We start from the raw sequence: 23,281 nt of genomic DNA, 5'->3' as shown, positions 1-23,281 counted from the left end.
AAGAGGGGCAGCCATTTTGAAATAGTCTCCAAAAAAATTTATAGCCTCAAAGTTATTGAAAAAGATTACAGTGTGAAGACAACACCTAAAAGAACATAACTTCAAAAAATTATGCATGTATCACAATAATACTCTAACTTTTAAGGAAATTATCTTTACTTATCGAATCGCCCTCGTAAAATTATGTAACTGTAGGTATGCATTGAATTTAACTCCAATTCACAACTTCAAGGATGTGTTGAAACTTTGCATTGATGGCTAAGATAAACACTGGCCCTAGCTTGTGTGTCCTGTAGTAAGTGCTACTGCAATAATGCTGTAATTGCTAGCCGTTGCAGACTGGAATTAGTAGCTATAGTTCTACAGTTTTACCAGGCTTGTTCATTTTTGTACTATCTAGTTATTAATTGACTAAAAAGTTTAATATATTACAATTCTTTTAACTGATGACAATGGTGGCTGTTGTGTAGGGGTGGAAAAACATGGTGATTAGAGCTGAAAATCACTTGTTTTCAAAAATTCCTTCGTTTACTAAACTACTTGTGAGTGACTATGAAATGTTTTCTCGTGTCAGCTCATCAGTTCTGGAGTGATTCAAGGGTTTGTTGAACTAATTCAGCTTTTCATTAATAACTCTGAAGCTTTCCACAGTTGTTAAATTTGGTAAAAGTTTTTTGAAAAGAAATAGATAGAAATTAACTTTATTCACACTGGCCAATGACGATATCAGATTTAGTAATTTTAATAGTCCTTTACACACTTAACACAAGTTTTTTGCTGAACGTCATTCCTTGGCTTATTTTTAGCAACTCCTTAGTTTTGAATATGAACTTATCAATGTACAAATAATTTAAAATGTTGCGTTGTTGTATTATGTGTAAGGTTCAAGCATTTTAACTGTCTTCTGTATTCTTTTCATGTATACTAACTTGTTAAGTGATAGCAAGTTTTATTAGAACTATACAAAGAGAAATGTCCTTTGTTTAAACTGTTTGTTTAAACCATTTTAGTTCATAATTTGTGATCATCGGCAGGGTTTAGGCATAATGTAACTTTATTTATGTTAAAATTAAGTGAAATTAGTAAACACAAATCTGCAACATTTTCAACTTCATAGTTTGTACCAATACCCGCAATTGTCTAGCTTATTTTCTACGTCACTATGTTTAGTTTTCATATATTTTTGCAGGCTGGAGTACAAAAAGATTCAGCAAAATAAGCAAGGTTGGTCACTAAAATTGCTAAGGTCACAAAGGAAACGATTAATGGCTAGTAGCCATTTGGCTGAGCTAAACAAATGGCGAATTCAACAGTTTAGAAGGAACAACCAGGAAAGCCGATCCCCTGATAAGGACTTTGTCTGTCTTTCACCAGAAATGCTTGAGGAAAAACCTAACTATATAGCTCTTTTTTTGGATTCTGATGAGGAAAAACCAGTTTCAGCTTTAGAGTCTGAAGGTCTAGTTGTGGTAGGTGCCCCAAAAAACACTCGAAAACGAGCCAAACTTCGTTGTACCGAATTAATGGATGAATCGGATGAGGCAGCAGACAATAGACCTGTAACCAGGCAAGTTGCCGCACAAGCTGCCAAAGCCTTCAAAGCCTTACCGCTCAGACCAATATCAGCGAGTAAAAAAACGGCAGTTGTTTCTCCTATTACTAAAGTTGACCATGCTCAGACTGTAGACTCTAAGATGAATACTTCAGATGTCATAAAAAGTGACATAAGCTCGCCTGAGAAAGTCAATGACTCTTCACCACTACCAAAAATTACGATGAAAAAAACTGACAACATGGATGACTCTGACTCGGAGTTATCACTTTTTGAAGTTGATTTTCTTAAAGACTCTTCAAAGACTCTCCAGCCAATTGCGAATCCTCCACCATCACCTCGTGAACGGCTGCATTCAGCTTCTTCATCACCAACAGCATTTCTAATCAACCCTCACGAGGATGGTCCAAACAGTGATGATTCGGACAGTGAAGCACTCAGGAAGACAAGTCGTAAAGGCAAACAGCCTGCGAATAAACGTCGAAAAGTTGTGACCAAGTGCAGTAAGCCTTTAGTCGAAAAAATGGAAACCAAATGCAGCGAGTCGGTGGTTGATAATGCGACGATCAAAGCGAGTCAAGCTGTAGCCAAAGTTCCAAACAAAACTAAGGATGAGGCAGTGGCTGCTTCAAGTACAGAGGATGATATAATAATTGTATCATCATCTGCTAGCAAATCGGATTTAACACTAGATGACACTGCTCCTCATGACAAGAAGGTAAGATTAGTGACATGTCAGTTGGCCTGTGCTCTGTTTGGTAATCAAGTAAACCGTTGTGCTATGAACAGTGATGCAGTATACAAATAACTCTATAACTATTAATCTATATATAAATCTAAATGTTTATGTTTGTTGGTCTGTTGTGTGTCCAGTTATAGCGATAAAATGCACACTTTCGCTAACGTTAGGAATGGAAAAAACCCGCTTTGCACCGACGCACTCGCTTTGGCAGACAGGCATGCTAACTACCACACCACGCGACTGCCTTGTCGTACTACAGAATAATTGTGGTAACAAATTAACATTTCATTTTTAATGGTTTTCGAACCTTAAAAATGATATGTTGAGAATTTAGCCTACATAATCTTTTAAAAACATAAATTTTATAGCTGTTTGGTTTAAATTTTTCAGATCAGTGCTAAATTAGGATTAATCAAATCCTCATTAATGGCTATTGACTAAATTCACTTCACTATTGACTAAATTCACTTCACTATTGACTAAATTCACTTCACTATTGACTAAATGCACTTCACTATTGACTAAATTCAAAACATTGAAATTTTGGTGAGGTGACTGCAGAAACTTCAAAGGTTAATAAAGCAATATGTTGTAGTTGAATCTAGCCAGGCACCTGTAAGTTGTCATCTCTTTTAGTTTATCATTAATGTGCTGTCATGTGATTTTGGATTAGAAGTTATCTTCCTTATTTTTGATCTAAGAGATGATAATTCTATCTGAGAATTCTTAGATTCACATATGTAGGCAGTGCCTTTAACAATAGTCTGAACCTCTCTTCTAAATGACCTTTCCAATCTGTATGGCCATCCAGTAAAATTGTTTGTAAGTTGTTTTTAAAATTCCGTGTCTAAAGGCCGGTTCACACTATATCGCCGTTTGTCAGCGTTTCCTTTTCGGCGTTCATCGTCAATTATGTGAAAGGTGAATTGATGGCATCGACGAAGTATCGTGGACACATCGGGAAAGTTTGCAGCTGTCAAACTTTCCCGATACTTAGCCGAGCATCGACGACTGCCTTTCAAATGTGACCCATCTCGGCGATGGTAATTCGTGGTCGCTGATAGAGTGATTTATTCATATCCGTTTTTGATAGTCACTGCGGGACTAGCTTTTGATTCTAGCACGCGAAAGTAAAGAGGCTTTTTCGCAAAAAATTAAAAAGATAAATGAAAACACTACGTCATGGAGTACTTCCTGATGCAAACGCGGATGAGTATGTGATAGTGTGAACATGGTTATCATCGACGATCACCAAAGTATTGTGGCGTCAACGCCGAGATACGACGATGTAGTGTGAACCGGCCTAAAGGAATGCTCAGCTCATGCGAGAAAGAATCATTAATGAAACTGGGGATAAAACCTATAATAGAATTTGGTAGGCCAAAAGAAAAGCTTGTTGGGAGCATCCTGGTGATCAAGCAGTGCTAGGTTTCATAAATTCATTAGGGAAAGGGTATATATGATTGGACAATTGATGCTTTCTAGCCTCCCTATTGGATGAAGCTAGATCTATGCTATTTGTCAATTGAACATGAAAAAGTGATGATGTTCAGGTTTGCCAGAGTTTAATTTAACCTCATTTCTCATTGGCTGAATTGGTGAGCTGGATGAAATAACCATAACGATTTTGGTGAGGTAATATTGCCGGATGAAAATATGGCTGGTACACACTGTATCACGGCGTGTCGGCGGTTAAACTTACACTAAATTGGCGATTATTTGTGATAGGAATGTTCAGACTATCACAAACCCATCTGCATTTACAGCGGAGAATAGCCTACAGCATAGCGTTCTCATTAGGCGATGCAGTTGATAAAATGATGAAATACTGGTCCCGCAGCAACTATCATGAAGGGAGATATAGATTAAGTAATCTCAGCCAATCACCATCGATGAAGAGGTGCACATTGCTCAGACTGTCATGGATGCGCAGTTAAATATCAATGAAGTTTGACAGCTGCAATGCTTCCTGGCATATTTGTCTAATCATTGGGAAGACAACTCCAACATACTGCAATACAGTGGGAACCAGTCTTCATGTTTTGTCCTAGCTTTGTAGATTTGTGTTAACTAGGAATAAGTGTGTTCAACTCCTCTGTTTTTCTTAATCATCCCTCTTATGGGATGATTGTTTTCTGCTGTGCATATCTTCTATCAGATCATATACAATCACTGTCAGACCACTCCCAAGCCAGCATTTGCAGGAGGTCTCACTCCGTAGCCGACACTGTCTTAATCGAAAATTTATTCCATATCTGCAGTACTGTGAAACTCTTGTTGAATTTCCGTGAGTGGCCCACATAGCTTATCATTGCTTAGCTATCAGTGGTTAGACACTGAGGACAAATCTCTGTTATGATGCAATCAAATGATTAGGTCAATGGTGATTAGGTCAATGGTGATTAGGTCAATAGTGATTAGGTTGAAATAAGTTACCTGTGGAAGCTAAGGACGAATGTCTTTTGTTGCTGAGTGTTGATGTACAAGGAGCTGGACTAAGTTAATCCTTATATTTCAGGACAAGTATCCTCTTCTTGTGACTGACAAGTTGTCGGTAGATTGACTGAGGTATATTAGCACGCATATCAAAACTTAGGGTTCCAAGTTGATCTGCTATCTTATCTTCAGATTGACAGAATCAAATCAAATTTTAGTGAAGAGAAGTCAAATTGTTTTATGTATCAAACTCGCGAACCATTTGGGTGTCGAGTGCTTTGATAGTAAGAGTAACTCATATTGTAATGGCAGATCACTGTGATCAGCGTAGCGATAGACCTCCTGACCAATATAGTCGTAGGACTGAGCCTTCGAGATATAGAGGAAAGCCCGGCCACCGGTTAGAACTCTGACTACCGAGAGGAAAGTCAAGGGACCGAGAATAAATCTGAGGGACCGAGAAAATGACCGAGAACAAGCCGTGCCTAGAACAAAAAAGGGGTGGAGCCTAAACTGTGAATAATAACATAAAAGGAAAAGAAATCGTTCATTGAAGCTGAGTTGTTCTGCGCACATGCCCTCTGCATGTATGTTCTTAGTCTGTAATGCATTTATACTTATATATTCACTAGCTGTGCTACCCAGCGTTGCCCGGGTAATAAAAAAGTCTGGTCAAAAAATTGATTTGTATTAAACATATAACAACATTTGTCATTCTAACATTTAAACTTCATATCATGAGGCAAATGTTTCGTGCAGGTCCAATAAATAAAACGATTATAAAAAGGTTTAGATGTAAATGTGAAATAATTAGCAAGTAATAGCTAAATTAAGTTGGTTTTGCTACGATTACAATAAAAGATGATTCGGTAATGATACAATTAATACGAACTGAGAAAGCAAAATAGCAGTTCTGAATATGTAGAATTAATAATAACAATTCTTGCATAGAAGTGTGTGCATGTGTGTGTATAAAAAAGGTTACTATTCCACCGGAAGCTATCCATCAAAATTTCAAATACGCCGGTACGGAGACAAAATAATTGTCCGCGCAAGAAGATTTGGCCTTGACCCCAGATATAGCAATCGAACCTTACTAAAAATATTTCTTAACAGGGGCATCGTAACGTGTGGCCGCATCGCTAAAATAATCAGCGTGCGCTATAGCCGGAATGACAGATCCACAGACATACATATACATGTATATAAATTCAGTAAATAAATATTTCATTGGCACTTAACATACAGTGTTGTTGTTTGACCGTTTTGTGGAGAGTAAAGGGAACTGGCAGTTTCCTTAAAATACAATATTCTGTTTGTATATATGCTGATATAGTGCTCAGTATATAAAGCCCAGCGTTTCTTAGGATATCTTTCATTTGTAATCAGATAGCTAGCGACATGTGTTTATGTTCTTGGCACAAATTGCTACACTTTTTTCATGGCAACAATTTTATTATTATGAGCAATCTTTATTATGGTAATTAATAGTCATATTTTATAATATATATGTTTTCCACAAAGTACTACAACAAATAAACTAAATAGCAGTATACCAAATTAAAAAAACTAATGAGTGGTCTGAGTAGTATAATAATGTTGGGATCGAAAGCATAAAATTTGTAAGAAGCAAGCTTGAGGATTGATATGAGTATTGTGGCCACAAAAAGTAGCCAAATATAAGCTCTGTGAAAATAGTTATGCACACTACAACAGATTTCTAGTCATGAAACTCAATGAATAAATGAACAAACAATGAACGCGTTGAGGACAATTGTCCTTAACACATGTGAATGTTTGTTCTTGACTTTCCAAGCAGATGAGTGTCTAAGAGGCTGGTTATCAGGAACCAAACGAAGTTTTGAAATCAAATATTTTGGTGGAAGGCGTGAAGCATGTCTATGATGTTTGAATGAAATCAGTCAAAAAATATGGAAATGCATAGCCTTGATGCAGACGAACAAAAACATGCAGGCGCACACCAAATTACATAGTAGGATTTACTAATAGATATGTCAAGCTAAGAGATTTGGTAAAGTATTTTGTGGCAATTCTGGACAAATTCAAACCAAACACTGTTGCTGCATGTATTTATACATTCCTTTGGTAGCTTCCTAAAGTTGTTCTTACGTTTCACTTGTATCGGGTATAGCAGAGGAGAGTTTATAGGAATGTTAAGTCTCACTTAGTAAATAAGTTGTATTACACTTCTGGTACTCGTAGTTTGACATTAAGTTAATATATATCTTACTGATAATGGTTCATAGGTGTTCATGTACTGTACGTTATCATAAGAGTTACTCATAGCGTCAGCTATATACTGTAGTTGCAAACAGGCTCTTGCACGTATCTGTTAGCGTTATCTGTTAGCCCTACCTTCACCAAAGGAAGATGAAGGCAACAGGCATGAATCAGCTCAATTATTGCGTGTATTGACATAAGCCTTAGAGCCTTTGTTTCAGCAAATGTATCATTTGTAAGCGGGGCTTAATAGAGTTCCCTTACAGCTTATAAAATGTTGAGTCCGTTACCTTTTATGAAGCTTGTGTGCCTATCACTTTAAATACGTTATGAAGCTATTGTTTACTCCCGCTACTAAAGCTACGCATCGACTAGTACATGTATTGCTGTTTAATTTTTATAGCTAAGGAGGAGCGATAGAGGGAGGAATGAAAGTCTGAATAGGGCTGTGGTGAAACCGAACTCTTCAGTCATTTTTATAGAAGGTAAGCTTTGGCTAGCAATAAAGCTCAGTGTTATATGCAAAGCTTTCTTATAGCTCCTATAGGCTTTGCGTTGTATTTGATTTGTGGCTAGCTCATTATTGCAATGGCAACCAACTTTGATAATACGATTTCTGGAGTGCTCGGTTGGATCACTTTGGTAAGCAGCTCTGATGCAGATGATAAGGATGGAGTTACTTCTGTAAAGAGGTCTGAAGAACGTGAAGTGTTACCACCTGGTAGTTCAGGTCTTGCACTGTGCCAACAAAACTCAGCATGGCGCTTGCCGTTAGGGGGTTCAGGAAAAACGCAAAACAGCCTAGCGAATGTGGGTCATTCATCAGAAAATAACGTCGTATCAAGCTACCCACGAGTGTTTTCAACGGCATTCAAAGCTGCAAATGTGCTCAAATCGTTGGTGACCACTTCTGAAATGGTTGATGAAGGCATGTCGAGTGTATTAGAGCACGGTGTCTCAACAAAGACGCCGTCGGCAAACTGCTCTGCTCGTAAGAAAAGTTTGATGAAATCTGAAATTCTGAACAATAAAGATAAGCTCAGACCCTCAGGTTGGACCAGGGAAAACGCTCGACTAGATGCAGTAGTGAGAAGAACTCACTTAAATGGAGAGCGACTGCCGAGGAGAGTCCATAGGAATGTTAAGAAGTCTCACTCAGTGAATAAGTTATATTACACTTCTGGTACCCGAGGTGTGACATTAAATTAATATATATATATATATATATATATTTTATATATATCAGTAAGATATAATATATATATGTCTTACTGACAGGGATTCATGGGTGTTCATGTACTATACGTTATCATAAGGGTTTCTCATAATGCTAGTTATAGTTACCAACAGGACTATACAGATATCTGTTAGACTACCCCTAAATATAACTTCCCATGTTTGTCAGAGCCACTAACCCTGCGGCATTTAGCGGGCAGAGGTTTTAGTTGTAGCTCCTTTATGACATGTTAGGTATTACAGCTACTCATCAATGTTTAGACACCGCAGGTGCTTATTGTAGCTAGCTAGCGTTTTTGACATACATCTGCAGGTGTTCTTGATAGACACTTACCCGTACATAAGTATATTTTGTGAATCAGATAAAACTTTCATGTGAATAATTGGGTGTTTGCTGCAGACGACGATGAGGATGTTGTGATGCTAACCAACAGCGAAAAAGACCAGCAGTTCCAGGATGACCTGGAATATGCTCTACGTCTCCAGGTATCATTACACTGTAGATTTGTGAAGTTTAAACAATTGTAATTCAGTTTTGTGGACATATTTCAGACTCTGGTTGCTAGGTAGGTTTTGAAGCAACAACAAATATTCTTCCTAATCACGAAACGCGTGGTTAATCCACCACCCCTCGCGATCGCCTTGTCACACTACGGTATAACGCTCATACTTATTGCACCTCCCAATCAAAGTGCGTATGACTTCGCATCAGAATGTACCCACCCGGATAGTCTCAGATTAGTTTTTCTATGAGCTGCAAACAGTTTAAAAAAGGTTGTTTTTAGAACATATGCTTCTCTTAGCTGGCTACATCCTCCACAGCTTGCACACCACAATCATTAATATGAACAAAACTTTGCCTATTTTTATTTACAGTTTTCAAGTTATTTCTTTATTTTATTTAATCAAAGTTAGAACTTTTTTACGACTATATTTTTCAATTTCGTTTAAAACATTATCGTTTGTATGCATATGTAATGGTGCATTAACGTGTAGAATTTTCTGGCCTCAACAAACTAGTGTTGAGTTCATTACGCGCGTTCACCACATAGTTTTCCCTCGCGTGCTTCAGTCATGTATTAAATCCTGGTACCTCAGTTTCACATTTGTAACAGAATTGTTGCATGGAAAATTTTGATGGATAGCCTCTACAGCAACAGTCATCTTTTTACACACATATTTATGTACTCATTGTTATTATTAATTTAACATAATCATGATTTTTATATTGTTTTCTCGGTTTGTATTAACTATATGAGTATCAAATATTTTTATTGCATTCATTGTAGTAGAACAGACTTTATGTAGCCATTTCTTGCTAATTATGTCACATCTAAACACCTTTACTGTTGTTTTATTTTTTCTGGAAGTTTTTTTAACTGCACAAAACCCATTTTTCTGGATATGAAGTTTTAGAAGATTTCTATTTTTATTTTCATAAAATGAACTTTGTGTACAACAATCAAATTCTTTAGATATTACAAGTGGCATAGAATTTCAGCGGTTGGCATGCATGCTGGGGAGCCTGCTACCTTAAAAATGTGTAATACATCATTTGCCTACCTCCTGGTGGTGCGGAAATTGCAAAAGTAGGTGTCAGCCTGCTCAAATATATTGGCCGAATATAAAAATAATCAAATATATAAATAAATAAACCCCTTCATTTAAAAGTTAAAATATAATAAATGTTGTATGTTAAATAAAAATTATTTTTGTACAAGTGCTTTTTTATTACCTGTGCAACACCAGGTATTGAGTAGTATTCTTATGAAAACCCGATGTATTTTGTTTGCATCTTTTCAAAGCTAAAAAAAGTTTTGAAATTAGTTACATATAGTATTAAAACATGTTTTATATTGAACTGCAGTCATGAACTAAATATAAAAACTAAATTGAAAAAGTAATGACCAGTAAAAAAGATTTTTTTTGTAATCTTTCCTGAGAAACACGTAAATCGGAATTATAAGTTTAGCGATGTGTAAATGGGGCGGTTGAGTGAATATTGAACATAAAAGGCATGACTTATTCTTATTATATGTTATTGTTATATATTATTATTATATATAGCAACTCAATTTATATGTTTACCATTTTTATTATTTTAACTGCTTCTATCAACTTCTATTATCTTTTACTCACAAAATTGTTATACATGATTAAAGACATTACCAATGCGGTATGTTGGAAATTGTTAATGCACCATTACTTATATAATATGCATACAAACGACAATGTGGTATGTTGGAAATTATTTTGTTTGTTAAGTAGAATATTTGCTCAAATTTACATTTTAAAAAAACTCATACGTAGAGGTGATCGTATATCAAAGCTGTATAATAATAAAATTATGCCCTTCATGACTTTTAAGGGATGGAGTAGCGTTTTTAGAGAATTAGAAAAACTCGGACACACCTACATCTTTACATTGCTTGAGAAAAAAATCTTTGTATTCCAAAACTGTAGGAAGTGTTTTATTAACGCGAAAGATTCTTTCTAATTATGTTTGGTTTTACGTTATTTTCAATTTTTTTATCATGATATAATTTTGAAGTTCTGTTGAAATTTTAAAAATTGCCAATAAATAACAGTATCACTTGGCATTGAGAGCCAAATCGTTGCTAAAACTTCATCGCTAACTGGACACACGGATGACAGACCAGCAAAAGACACACATTGAGACTTGATTATATAGATTATATGCATGGCTTTTGTATTATTTGGGGATTAAAAGTTGCTACTAGTCAACACATTTGCAAACTGTTATGATAAATGTTAATAATGGATGCGTTATAACGACTAGTACCCTGGCAGTCCGGTGTAGCACGAGAGATCATCAGGTGTAATCCCTGTCTGCAAAATTATTCCGAAGTGTGGCAAAGCGGTCGATTGGTGCAGGTGTTAGCGTTCGTGTGCTAAGTTACATTTTGTGAGTTCGAGTCCCATATGGTGCAATCTTTTTCACAACATCCAACCGTGGCTTTGGACAGACAGGCGGACAAACAGACAGACGGACACAGCTCGTATAATAGTAAAGTTTCGATTTAAAATTGCTAAAGCTCTGATTTGATGGAGAGCAATTTAACCCTTTATAGTAATTAGCCACTGGGAGTTAGATGTATTTATGTATATATTTTTTACCAGTTTTTCAGTTAGTAAATACAATGTATAACTAATTGCTGGTGCTTACGCCATCTGGCCTCTAGTGCTAACTTACCCTGTCTGAACTGTGATTCTTTAGGTTTAACCGCTTATAATAAATACCTTATGCAAAACTGAAGGTTTCTGTTTGTTCACAGGCTCAGTTTGATGAGGAGAATTATACAGCTATCAATGCCCATAGACCTAATCCTGATCACAGGTATGTTTTTCCTTGGCTGCCATCACCTTTACTGGTATTACTACCGCTCTGTACAGGGTGTCTTTTTCATAACTGCCCTTCTCCATAAGTTGTTACATAACGAACAGCTAGAGATCAAACTGATGGATCTTGTTATATGTTGAGCATTTGAAACACTGGTTTACTTTAGGCTTAGAAATTGTGACTTGCTTTATTGGCAGCTGAAGCTGAACTGAAGATATGGACATTATGCAATATGACAAATATACAATTGTCCTGCACTCAAACAAGTGCAGTCAAACAGGTGCACATAAAACAGATACACATAAAACAAGTACACATAAAACAGATACACATAAAACAAGTGCACATCATAACAATCCTTCCCTTCTTAGATAAAAGAATCGAGATACAAGTCAAATTTCTATTAGCATATAAATTTTCCTTTTCTCACACTCATACTAACAGCTAAAATACAAACATTAAAATAAAATAATAAGAGAATTGAAACAAAAGCAGCATGTTAATAAAGCAGTTACAAGCATATAATAATAGCATAAGCTAACCAGCCTATGGTAATGCCTCCACACAATTTTCTCACAAAATTTGAGGTTGAGAGCAAGTGACCTCCAGAGACAGGACTCAGCCGCAGCACAGACAGCACGCCCAGCCTAAGTGCAAAGCTACCACTGGCCGACAAGGGGTTAGCCATCCAAAGGACCAAAGAAATACTAGCACATAAACAAAGAATCCCATGCTCCACCACTAAGCAAGACAATACTTATTTCAGAGAGTTCAAATTACTGAGCTACTGGCTAAGGACCATTTAGTGGGCAACAGGACAACCAAACCTCAAAGGAGGCTTTCTCTCCCTTATGGGTCTCCCTGCCTTCAAATTAGCATCAGTTACATTTCCCTCGTCATTCTCACACTCTTGGTATTGGGTTATTTCAGATTCTGCTTGTGATTTAGGGAATTTTGTAACCTCAGTTACATTTCTACGGAACTGTCATCCATTTTTCTCACTGTTCACAACAACCTCTGACCCTTGTCTAGACACAATTTGATACCTTTCAGGACTGAAAGTTGGACTGAGCTTGTTTGTTTTCTCAGCTCTTACCAAGACAGTATCACCGACAGCAATGTCATTATTCTGAGCACGGTGTTTAGCATCTATGTACTCTCTAGATTTCATTTTAGCCAAAACCTGCCGATCCCGAACTTCACCATCTAGATTAGGTTCACAACGCTCTAAGCATGGAAGTTTAGTACGCATTTGCCTACCCGTCATTAGCTCTGCTGGTGACACACCAGTAACAGAGTGAGGCGTAGATCTGTAAGCCATAAGAAATTTTCTAAGCTCACTCTTGAAATTACGGCCAGAATTTTGAGCAATTTTGAGAGACTTCAAAAGAGAACGGTTTTGCCTTTCTACCTCCCCATTAGCAGCAGGCCAGATTGGAGTAGTTGAAACCCAGAACACCCCATTTTGTTTCAAATATGTTTGAAACTCGCTACCAAACTGTGGGCCATTATCAGTTCTCACAGATAAAGGAAGACCCCACCTGCTAAATATGTCCTCACACGCCTCTATAATCTTGGCTGCAGTGGTAGACCTCAAGAAGCAGATCTCAAAATACCTGCTGTAATAGTCGACAATAACAAATATACTTTCACCGTTAGGTAATGGTCCTAGAAGATCGCATGCAGTGTGTTGCCACGGTTGGTCAGGCAATTTAGTACAAGAAATTGGCACAGGTTTATTCGGCGTGGACACCAACAAGCATTCAAAACATTGATTACAAATCTTTTCCACATCTTTATCCATAGATGGCCACCAAACTTTGGACCGCAAGCGCTGCTTTGTTTTAGTCAAGCCTAGGTGACCTTCATGACCTAAGCTAACTACCGAAGTTCTCATTGTTGTTGGAATCACAAGCCTATTACCACGCAAAATGACTCCATCACACTGACTCAGCTCTGGTGACACTGCTTTGTATATAGGTAAGCATTTGTCCCAGCGACCATCTAACAAAGCCTGCCTTACTAATTTCATTTCAGGACACTCAATAGCTTTGGCTTTAATTTGAGAGAAAGTCAATGCCACTGGAACTGATTCATTAGCCATCATCATTATGTATGAGTCAGCAACGTTAGCAACGGAGCGCTCATTGTCTATACCTACAGACAGTCTAGAAAGGGGGTCAGCTATGTTCTGACTACCTGGCTTATACACCACTTCATAATTGAACGCTTGCAACCTAAGAACCCATCTCTCTATGCGCGGAGTAGGCTGAGATGTAGATCTGTTAAAAATAAATTGCAAAGGCTTATGATCTGTTATGAGACAAAATTTGATGCCAAGTAAATACAATGCAAAATGTTCACAAGCCCAAACCAGCGCCAGGGCTTCGCGCTCTGTTTGTGAATAGCGTCTCTCTGTTTTTGTGAGACTTCTGTGACCATAAGCAATTACCCTTTCCGTTCCATTTACATTTTGACTGAGAACTGCCCCCAGGCCATAAGGACTCGCATCAGCAGTTATGCTGGTCTTAGCATTAGCATCAAAGAAAGCAAGCGTTTTACTGTCAGCCATAAGTGCTTTAATTTTGCAAAAGGCAGCATTTTGCTCTTTCTCCCAAATAAAAGCTGTGTTTTTCATGGTCAACCGCAGCAAAGGTTCGGCATGTGTAGATAGCTGTGGCACAAATTTCCCCACAAAATTGGCTAGCCCTAGAAAGCTTCTTAGCTCAGATACATCTTTAGGCACTCTAGCATCTGCAATAGATTTCAATTTCTTTGGGCAAATTTTCACACCTTTGCTTGAAATATTGTAACCTACATAGGAAACTTCGTCTAAGCCAAACTGACATTTGCTAGCATTTAATGTCAACCCAAGTTGCTTTACTCTCTGCAAGAATTTGTGTAACCGCTCATCATGTTCTTCTTTACTCGAGCCATATATTATAATATCATCAGCATAGTTCTGGCAGCCTGCCAAGCCAGATATAGCCTTTTGTATTTGATACTGATATATTTCCGGGGCTGAGGCAATTCCAAACATTAGTCTTTTATACCGGAACAAACCAAAAGGAGTGACAAATGTGGTGATACTTTTAGACTGGTCATCTAGTTCAAACTGATGAAAACCCAATTTCAAATCAGCCTTACTGAACACTTTAGCCCCATTCAGATTAAACAGTAACTCTTGTATGGTTGGAATAGGATGCCTCTCCCTCACAATTGCCTTGTTGGCTTGCCTCATGTCCACACACAAACGAATGTCATTGTTGTCTTTTGGCACTGTGACAATAGGACTAACCCAGGGAGTAGGACCTTCTACCCTCTCAATAATATCAGAAGCCAAAAGCTCATCTATCTTAACTCGGGCTAAATCTCTATGTCCAAATGGCATGCGCCTTACAGGTTGTGCAACAGGTTTCACCGTTGTGTCTATGTGCAATGAAACCTTAAAATCCCTTAGACAACCAACACCCGCAAAACATTGAGGGTACTTGCTAATCCATGGCTCCACACCCAGGCCAGTAGAGCTGCCTGAACTGCAACTGTTCACCCCACCAGCCAAAGGACCAACTCTCAACAAGCCCAAACATTCAGCTGAGCATTTGCTTATTAGTGTGGCAGCATTACCATTGAAAATGTAAAATACAGCAGTAGTAAAATTGCCATTAGCAGGAACAAAAACATCAATGTTAGCCTGACCAAGTAAATCAAGATGCTTAGAACTACTACCATAAGCGTACAGTTTCTTGTTTGTCTGAACTATCTTAGCATTTACTGACTTTGCTGTGCATTTGTCCATCAGGTTACAAGAAGCACCTGAGTCTACAAGTGCTTGCACAGCCACATCATTTAATTTGACTGAAACCTTACCAGACGCAGAAGAATTATGTGGAAACACCTCACCAGTTGTGTTGATATTAGTGTCAGTAACAGCAAACAAAGTGTCTGTATAATAATTGTCTTCTCGTTGTGTAGATGATTCCTCAGAAACGCTATTTACAATCTTTTTCTTCTCTTGCTCACAAAATTTAGAGCCGGCGTAATGTCCTTTCTTTTTGCACACCTTGCAAATTCGGTCTCTCGCTGGACAGTCTTTCGATGATGCCAGATGCTTTGGAGACTTGCATCTGTAGCATATTCTGTTACCATCACTACTAGCCGAACCAGAAAATTGTTGTCGAGATTGAACACGCTTTTTATGGTTTTTACCAGATTTACTAAAAATTCTATTCACAGTATTGTTACCACCACTACTGGAAATAGCACTATTTCTTTGTGCCTGTATTTCATCTGCCTGTTTAACTACAGACTCTTCCGTGCTTGCTAAAGCTAATACAGTGTCCAAGTCTAGTGTTGATCCTCTCTCCAACAACTTTCTCCGAAGTGTTAGCGAAGGGCATTTCTCAATTACCTGGTCCCTAATCATCGTGTCTCTTTCTTGAAACTCACAGGTAACAGCTAATTGTTTCAGCCTAGTGACATATGAAGCAACAGTTTCACCAGAGTTAAATCCAGCCCGTCTGAATACAGACCGTTCATACGGTATGTTTGTCTTCGGTGTGAAATATAAGTCAAGAGCTGCCATAGCCTTAGTATATGCATCACCGTCTGTTCCTACCTGAAGAGTATCGTATATATCCTGTACTTCCTCCCCAGCACAGTCCAACAGAATGGCACGCTTTCGCTCGGCATTTGTTACACCACGCGCCTCAATGTGATACTGCAGAGATCTTCTCCATTTCTTCCACCTCGAACCAACAGTCAAGGGCTCAGTAGACACAAAAAACGGCTTAACAGTACTGTCAGAAGCAGAAGCCATTACAAAGTTCCTTTAATCCTCGTCGCCAAATTGTTATATGTTGAGCATTTGAAACACTGGTTTACTTTAGGCTTAGAAATTGTGACTTGCTTTATTGGCAGCTGAAGCTGAACTGAAGATATGGACATTATGCAATATGACAAATATACAATTGTCCTGCACTCAAACAAGTGCAGTCAAACAGGTGCACATAAAACAGATACACATAAAACAAGTACACATAAAACAGATACACATAAAACAAGTGCACATCATAACAGATCTGTTTTTAACTTGAAGAAAATTAATCAAATTATAAACCAGGTAGCATTTTCTGGTAACATTACCTAGTAGCACTTACCTGGTAGCGCTACCTGGTAACATTACCTGGTAACAGTTAATGTTACCAGGTAATGTACCTGTACTATGTAAATACTACCAGGTACTGTACCTGGTAATATTTACATAGTAAATGGTAAGTGTGAAACACAAACACAGCTGGAAAAACAATTGAAAGTAGTAGACCTGCCTTGCTTGTCAAGTTATGATGATTAGAAATTTATGGATTTATTTAGTTTGCACACCTGGGCTTCTGTTTCATCTGCTTTAAGGTGAAAACACACTAGGCGATATTTAGAGCGATATCGCGCTGCGTGGCGCTAATCTGAGCTAGAATTCACTCAGCGTGTTCATGCAGAGCGATAACGCTAGACTTTCTCTACACAACTTTATCGCTAACGAGATGCATTTCGATTGGTTGGTTTTTACCAGAATGCAATTTTATGACGGGAAACTATTTCTTATCGATGTTCCACAATGTACAGCAGCCACAATTTGCTATTTTGTTACGATTGAAACATCTTCAGAACGAACACTGAATTGTTCATAGATTTAATAATAACACTCCCAGTTCTGTAAACCATAACAAACAAAAATTACAAAAAATCCGAGTTGAAAACCAACATTTGGAGTCAATCGTTGCGCAGGTTGACCATCTTGAGAACGGTAAATATTTAATATATTAAATATAAAAAACCACTACAGAATAAAATATGTATAAAAATCGTAAAAATATTACAGTTAAAAATACAATAATGGTTTTTTCTTATGTCTTGTAGTGTAGGCAGTGTACAATCCGTGAAAGTGAGATAGGTGTAATAACAAATGCAGAAGTTGTTCACGCTGTCGCCTAGACGACGCCATATTGACCTACCTAAATTTATTAACAATTCCAAAGAAACTAATGATACGGAATTTTATTGGCAGTTTGTGAGCGCGCCCACGTTATCGTATGCTGGTGAATCGCTCAAGTGTGTTTAGGCACACGCCAGCGATATCTCCGCCCTCCTCATGACACTCCCGATAAAATCGCCTAGTGTGTTTGGACCTTTACATGTAGATGAAAGGTCACATGCAGGTCATACATTTAATAAAATCCCTTCAATCCAGAAGCTGTTTTTGCAATCCTTTGGATGTACACACTCCACTACACAAGTATCACACCAAACGCCATTTTGTGACAATCTTGGTTTTCACAGGCAAGCAGAGTCAGGGAGAGGCAGCAGCTCAACTAAGAGGATTCGATTCACGGACAGCCCGTTGCCGGAGAGGTCGGAGCGATTGCTGCATGCTATAGGTGCATCTTCTGCCGTTACAGAGTTTCTAGGTTCACCCAGAACGTCTCAGAGGGTGAGAACATTGCATTGATATTTCTGGCCCTCTGCCAAGTCTATTGCTAAACTATTTCTAACGGAGTACTGCACTTGGCTTTTAAAAACAAAACGGACTGGCTGCTACTTTGTTTTTAACAAATAAGTTTTTTTACCCAATGCTTAAAGAAAACTACCATGATGGATAGATTTTTGTAGTTTTTTGTACATAAGATTTAACATAAACATATGAGGTTAACCTGTTTTGATATCCACTTCGTGAGTTGGGACTGTCACGTGTCGTAGCGAAGATTCTTTTGCGCGTGTGGCCTGAATAAAGGCACATGTCACAGTCATGTTTGCCTAAAGGCAGTACATGACAGTTGCGCCTAGTGTGTATCGGCTTTAGGAAGTACATGACAGTTGTGTGTAGTGTATATCAGCTTTATGCAGTACATGACTGTTGTGTGTAGTGTGTATCAGCTTTAGGCAGTACATGACAGTTGTGTGTAGTGTATATCAGCTTTAGGCAGTATATAACAGTTGTGTGTAGTGTGTATCAGCTTTAGGCAGTACATGACAGTTGCGCGTGGTGTATATCAGCTTTAGGAACTACCTGACAGTTATGTGTAGTGTATATCAGCTTTAGGTAGTATATAACAGTTGTGTGTAGTGTATATCAGCCATATGTTATGTATGTTAGATGTATGTAGTGCATACAAGTGTGCAGTGTTTAACAGCTGTCAGGATGTCTAGTTGGCCATATTCTGTAGCCTGTTAATATTAACCTGAGCATGTGTGTGGAAAATTTCCAGCACAAAAAAAATTTAATTTAGTTGTAACATTGAGACAGTGATCGGTTTTTATTGCATATTTCTTGTTTGTGTGGATCTCCCACGGAACATCATGAAAAGAGATAGTTTCATTCAATGAAATAATTGCACACCGCTTGACATGTTCATGATGGCTAATTGGCATCAGACATAAGTATATTTTTTGCCTACCTCTTCTCTAAACACAACAACATTGATACGTCTTTGTTGTAGTTGTCTCATCTTGTACATTCTTTACATAGAAAGTATCTGTACATGACATACCTTTCACTTATGCTATGGCCAAACTTAAACCATAACTGTCACGAACAACTTTTATTGTATTTTCTAAGTAAATCAGACACGCTGATTCCGATTTTGTACTCAAAATAAAGATTAGTCCACTAACCTTCAAAGTCATTTAGGCTTTTTTAAAGCGTTTCAATATCCGTTTCGAAAACAACACAATCGGCATTACAAGCTCCGCCCATAAATATGTGACGAAACCTAGCTTTTTCAGAAACGGAAGTTAGGAAAGTTTAGTCCGATTAAAAATAATAGAGATGGGTGTCTTAAAACCCATTATTATCTAAATCCAGCCTGTAAAATAATTTCAGTTTTTTATGAAAGGGATATAAACTATTTAAAATTGCTCGCAGCTTGTTACATGACGTTTAAATGGGCTGGACGCCGAGAAAAATGAGCTCAAAAAGCGCGGTTTTATCACGAGCTAGCGTTGTTATCGCGCTTTTTAAATATGCAATGCTAAATAGTTTATCTACATTTCAGAAAAGACTGATATTATTTTTAAAGCTGGATTCAGATATTAATAGATTTTAAATCACCCATCTCTATTATTCTAAATCGGTCTAAACATCTCTACGTAACTTCTGTTCCTAAAAAGCTAGGTTACGTCAAGTATTTATGGGCGGAGCTTGTTATGCCGATCGTGTTGTTTTCGAGACCGATATTAAAACGCTATAAAAAATCCTTTATTACTCTGAAAGTTAGTGGCCTAATCTTTATTTTGATTACAAAATCGGAATCAGCATGTCTGATTTACCTAGTAAATACGATAAAAGTTGTTCATGGCAGTTATGGTTTAAGGTACTAGGTAATTGGTTCATTTCTCTCTCATTTTACATTACATAATGTGGAGTTGTTCTCACTCGTATGTCAATAAGTCATACTTGTGATAAATGGTTGAGCTAGCAATGGCTAGGAAGGCAATCATTTATCAAGTTTCTAATAAACGCAAACAACCAGAGCATTGTATGGTAGAAGTAGGAGTTGTGCTGCACTAGAAATGAGCTTTTTTAGAACTGACTGGCATGCTAGACAATGAGGAGATCTCTGATTTTTAGAAATCATGTTTTGCTATTGCAAGTTTGGTATGGCTATCAGTTATATGGTCAGTGCCATGCTTAGTGTGCCTGTGTTACCTAGAGAGCATCGCTGCCAGAGTTAGACGATGTGGAGAACAGACTGAACTTTCTAAGGCAGTTAGCCCTTGATGAGTATGTAGATGACGCTGTCATCACCGAGGTACAGTTATCCTCTCTTGTTTCTCTATCATCTCGCTCATTTTACGTACTTTTCATTTGCTCTTTTAGTTGAAAACTTGCATATTGAGGCAATTGAGACAGTGGATATTATATTTTGTAGGTTTTAGGCGTCCCAGTTCCCCCACCGCAAATGCCCCCTAGTCAAGGCCCTGTACCACCATCTCTCAGACAACCCAATCGTAGGAATGCAGGCTCTACGGTATGCCTTGATTTGTTGTTTGTTGACAGTAGTTGCATGTTATTGTGTGTGTATGTGTGTGTGTGCGCGTGTGTGCGTGTGCGCGCGTGTGTACATGTGCAATATTGCCTCACTTTTCACGCTTTGTAAATTATTTCCTTGAATTGAAGTACGTAGTAAGAGAATCTGTAACCAATAATTATCCTTACGTAAACTGTATTTTCATTTTTTGTGATAGTCAAGTTTTTTATAGCTTCCAATGATGTCTAATGACACTTTATTATGCTCAAGTACTTCATAAGTATAAATGATATTACCTGAATGCTGTCAATCATAATAACCTCTTATGATCTATTGACCTCTGGCAGAAGCCGAGTTGTGTTTGAGTAACTGGTATTAGAGGCTAGTTCACATTATATCGCCGTATCTCAGCGTTGATGCCACAATACTTCGGTGATCATCGATGATAACAATGTTCATCGCCATCATCCGCGTTTGCATTAGGAAATACTCCGTGACGTAGTGTTTTCATTTATCTTTTTTAATTTTTGCGAAGAGACCTCTTTGTTTTCGTGTGCTGGAATCAAAAACTAGTCCCGCAGTGACTATCGTAAACAGATATGAATAAATTACCATTGCCGAAATGGTTCACATTTAAAAGGCGGTCGTTGATGTGCGGTGAAATATCGGCAAGGTTTGACAGCTGCAAACTTTCCCGACGTGTCCGCATTGCTTCATCGATGCCATCAATTCACGGTTCACATAATCGATGATGAATGCCGAGAGGGAAACACTGACAAACGGCAATATGGTGTGAACTGGCCTTAACCAGTTATCCAAGCAAAACCTGAGCACACCGGGTTTTGTTAAGGCTACAACGTAACCTTTTTTCTCAAATGCTTTTAAAATTTTGAAAGTTGGTTTTGTGAACATATTCTATTGATAGACCTTTAAGAGTTCTGATTGTCTATTTTATTTTTTATTTTTGTTAGGGTTATGCATAACTAGAGACTGATTCGAACCATTTATTTTAAAAGTGTGTATTTATATGTATCTTTGCTCAATTCTTGACACTTTGGATGAATATCCTTTCATGTACATTGATACAGTCAAGGGGGATGAACCAGCAACAATCCATGAATGCATTCCGTAGAACATTGCAAGATCTAGGCATGTTTGAGGGGGAGGATGACAGCTACGAGGTGAACTTTCAGATATTCAATATTTTTGACTTTCCTTATTATGTGATATGAATTTCTAGTCTCTGATGTCATCTCTAGTCTATGACATCATCTGTAGTCTGTGATGTCATCTCTAGTCTCTGATGTCTTCTTTGATTTGTGATGTCATCTCTAGTCCATGATATCATCTTTGGTTTGTGATGTCATCTTTGGTTTGTGATGTTATCTCTAGTCTGTGATGTCATCCCTATCCTGTTATGTATATTTGCAGTCATTGCTAGAGCTGGCTGAGCGCATAGGAGATGCAAGGCAAGCTGGCCTTGAACCCGAGCTCATTAGCCAACTACCCTGTAGGAGGTACAAGGAGGGGGAGGCTAAAGCGGATGGCCTGCAGTGTCGTATTTGCATGTCAGACTTTGAGAATGGAGAAGAAATTCGCACTCTCAATTGCTTCCATGACTATCACTCTTCTTGTATAGACCAGTGGTTGCAGGTGAGGGGACACATACTTTCTATCTGTACTATTGACTATGGCTGTGTTGATCACAGTTTTAGGTAGCAGGTCTGCGGGGCATGACTCTTCTATAAACTAGCTGTTGGAGTCATTATCTGTATCTTGATGACTTTTTAATCTTAGGTGATCGTTTCCCTGTGTGTAATGATTTTATTAGTTGCTTAAAATGATACAGGATGTGGTTGATTTCAAATATGGTGGTGTCGCTCATTCATCGATCATAGAGTTGGCTCCTATCTAACTGCCTATAAGCCTAGCGACTGTCTAGTCGGTGCCACTTGACAAGAGCTGTATGAAGATAAATAATGGTCAACATCAGCATCGTTAGACAAGTAGCCGACAATTAGTGGCTCACAGCAGGCGTTGCACTTTTGTTGAGGCCAGCTTTTTAAATTATTTATTTAAGAAAGGAACAGTTAATCATGAAACAATACAAACAAAGCATTTCTTTTTTGTTTTGCTGAATGCCCTGAATTGGAGGCATAAGACTAAAGAAACACTAATAGTTGTTAGAGCTCTTTACTCGCAGACAACAGTTTGAGGTTATTATTGTCGTCATGAAAGAAATGTGATTCTAATATGTGTTACATTAGCCTCTACAAACCTCGGTTTTGAATTGATAAGCTTTGATTTTACAGGAGTATGGTAGTCTTACTAAGGAGTATGGTAGTCTTACTAAGGAGTATGGTAGTCTTACTAAGGAGTATGGTAGTCTTACTAAGGAGTATGGTAGTCTTACTCAGGAGTATGGTAGTCTTACTAAGGAGTATGGTAGTCTTACTAAGGAGTATGGTAGTCTTACTAAGGAGTATGGTAGTCTTACTAAGGAGTATGGTAGTCTTACTAAGGAGTGTGGTAGTCTTACAGGTGTCTAGGGCCACTTTTTCAGGGAGTCTAAGGCTAAAGCCATTATTACAGAAGTTGAGGGTTGTTGCTTTGACAGGCTAGGGCATAACTAGCCTTACATAGCTCAGGCCTGACCAGAAACTCTTTGTGGCAGGAGAACATGAATGAAA

The 23,281-nt window shown here is 38.0% G+C and overlaps 1 protein-coding gene across 1 annotated transcript in view; it reads left to right on the top strand.

Annotated features, from left to right (window-relative positions):
• LOC137392828 (uncharacterized) overlaps positions 1-23,281 on the top strand; it is a 29,978-nt gene that overhangs the window by 6,290 nt on the left and 407 nt on the right. The window contains exons 2-10 of the mRNA XM_068079158.1: positions 1,190-2,270; positions 7,375-7,456; positions 8,608-8,693; positions 11,504-11,565; positions 17,905-18,055; positions 20,274-20,372; positions 20,493-20,591; positions 21,680-21,772; positions 22,023-22,244. Coding sequence (XP_067935259.1) covers positions 1,266-2,270; positions 7,375-7,456; positions 8,608-8,693; positions 11,504-11,565; positions 17,905-18,055; positions 20,274-20,372; positions 20,493-20,591; positions 21,680-21,772; positions 22,023-22,244 — 1,899 coding nt within the window. The 5' untranslated portion in view covers positions 1,190-1,265. The remainder of the gene's footprint in view (positions 1-1,189; positions 2,271-7,374; positions 7,457-8,607; positions 8,694-11,503; positions 11,566-17,904; positions 18,056-20,273; positions 20,373-20,492; positions 20,592-21,679; positions 21,773-22,022; positions 22,245-23,281) is intronic.

Source organism: Watersipora subatra, chromosome 4 (assembly GCF_963576615.1).
Source record: "Watersipora subatra chromosome 4, tzWatSuba1.1, whole genome shotgun sequence".
In the NCBI taxonomy this organism is placed as follows: Eukaryota; Metazoa; Bryozoa; class Gymnolaemata; order Cheilostomatida; family Watersiporidae; genus Watersipora; species Watersipora subatra.
The sequence above is the reverse complement of the archived record's forward strand: the minus strand, read 5'-3'. Positions and strand labels throughout refer to the sequence as shown.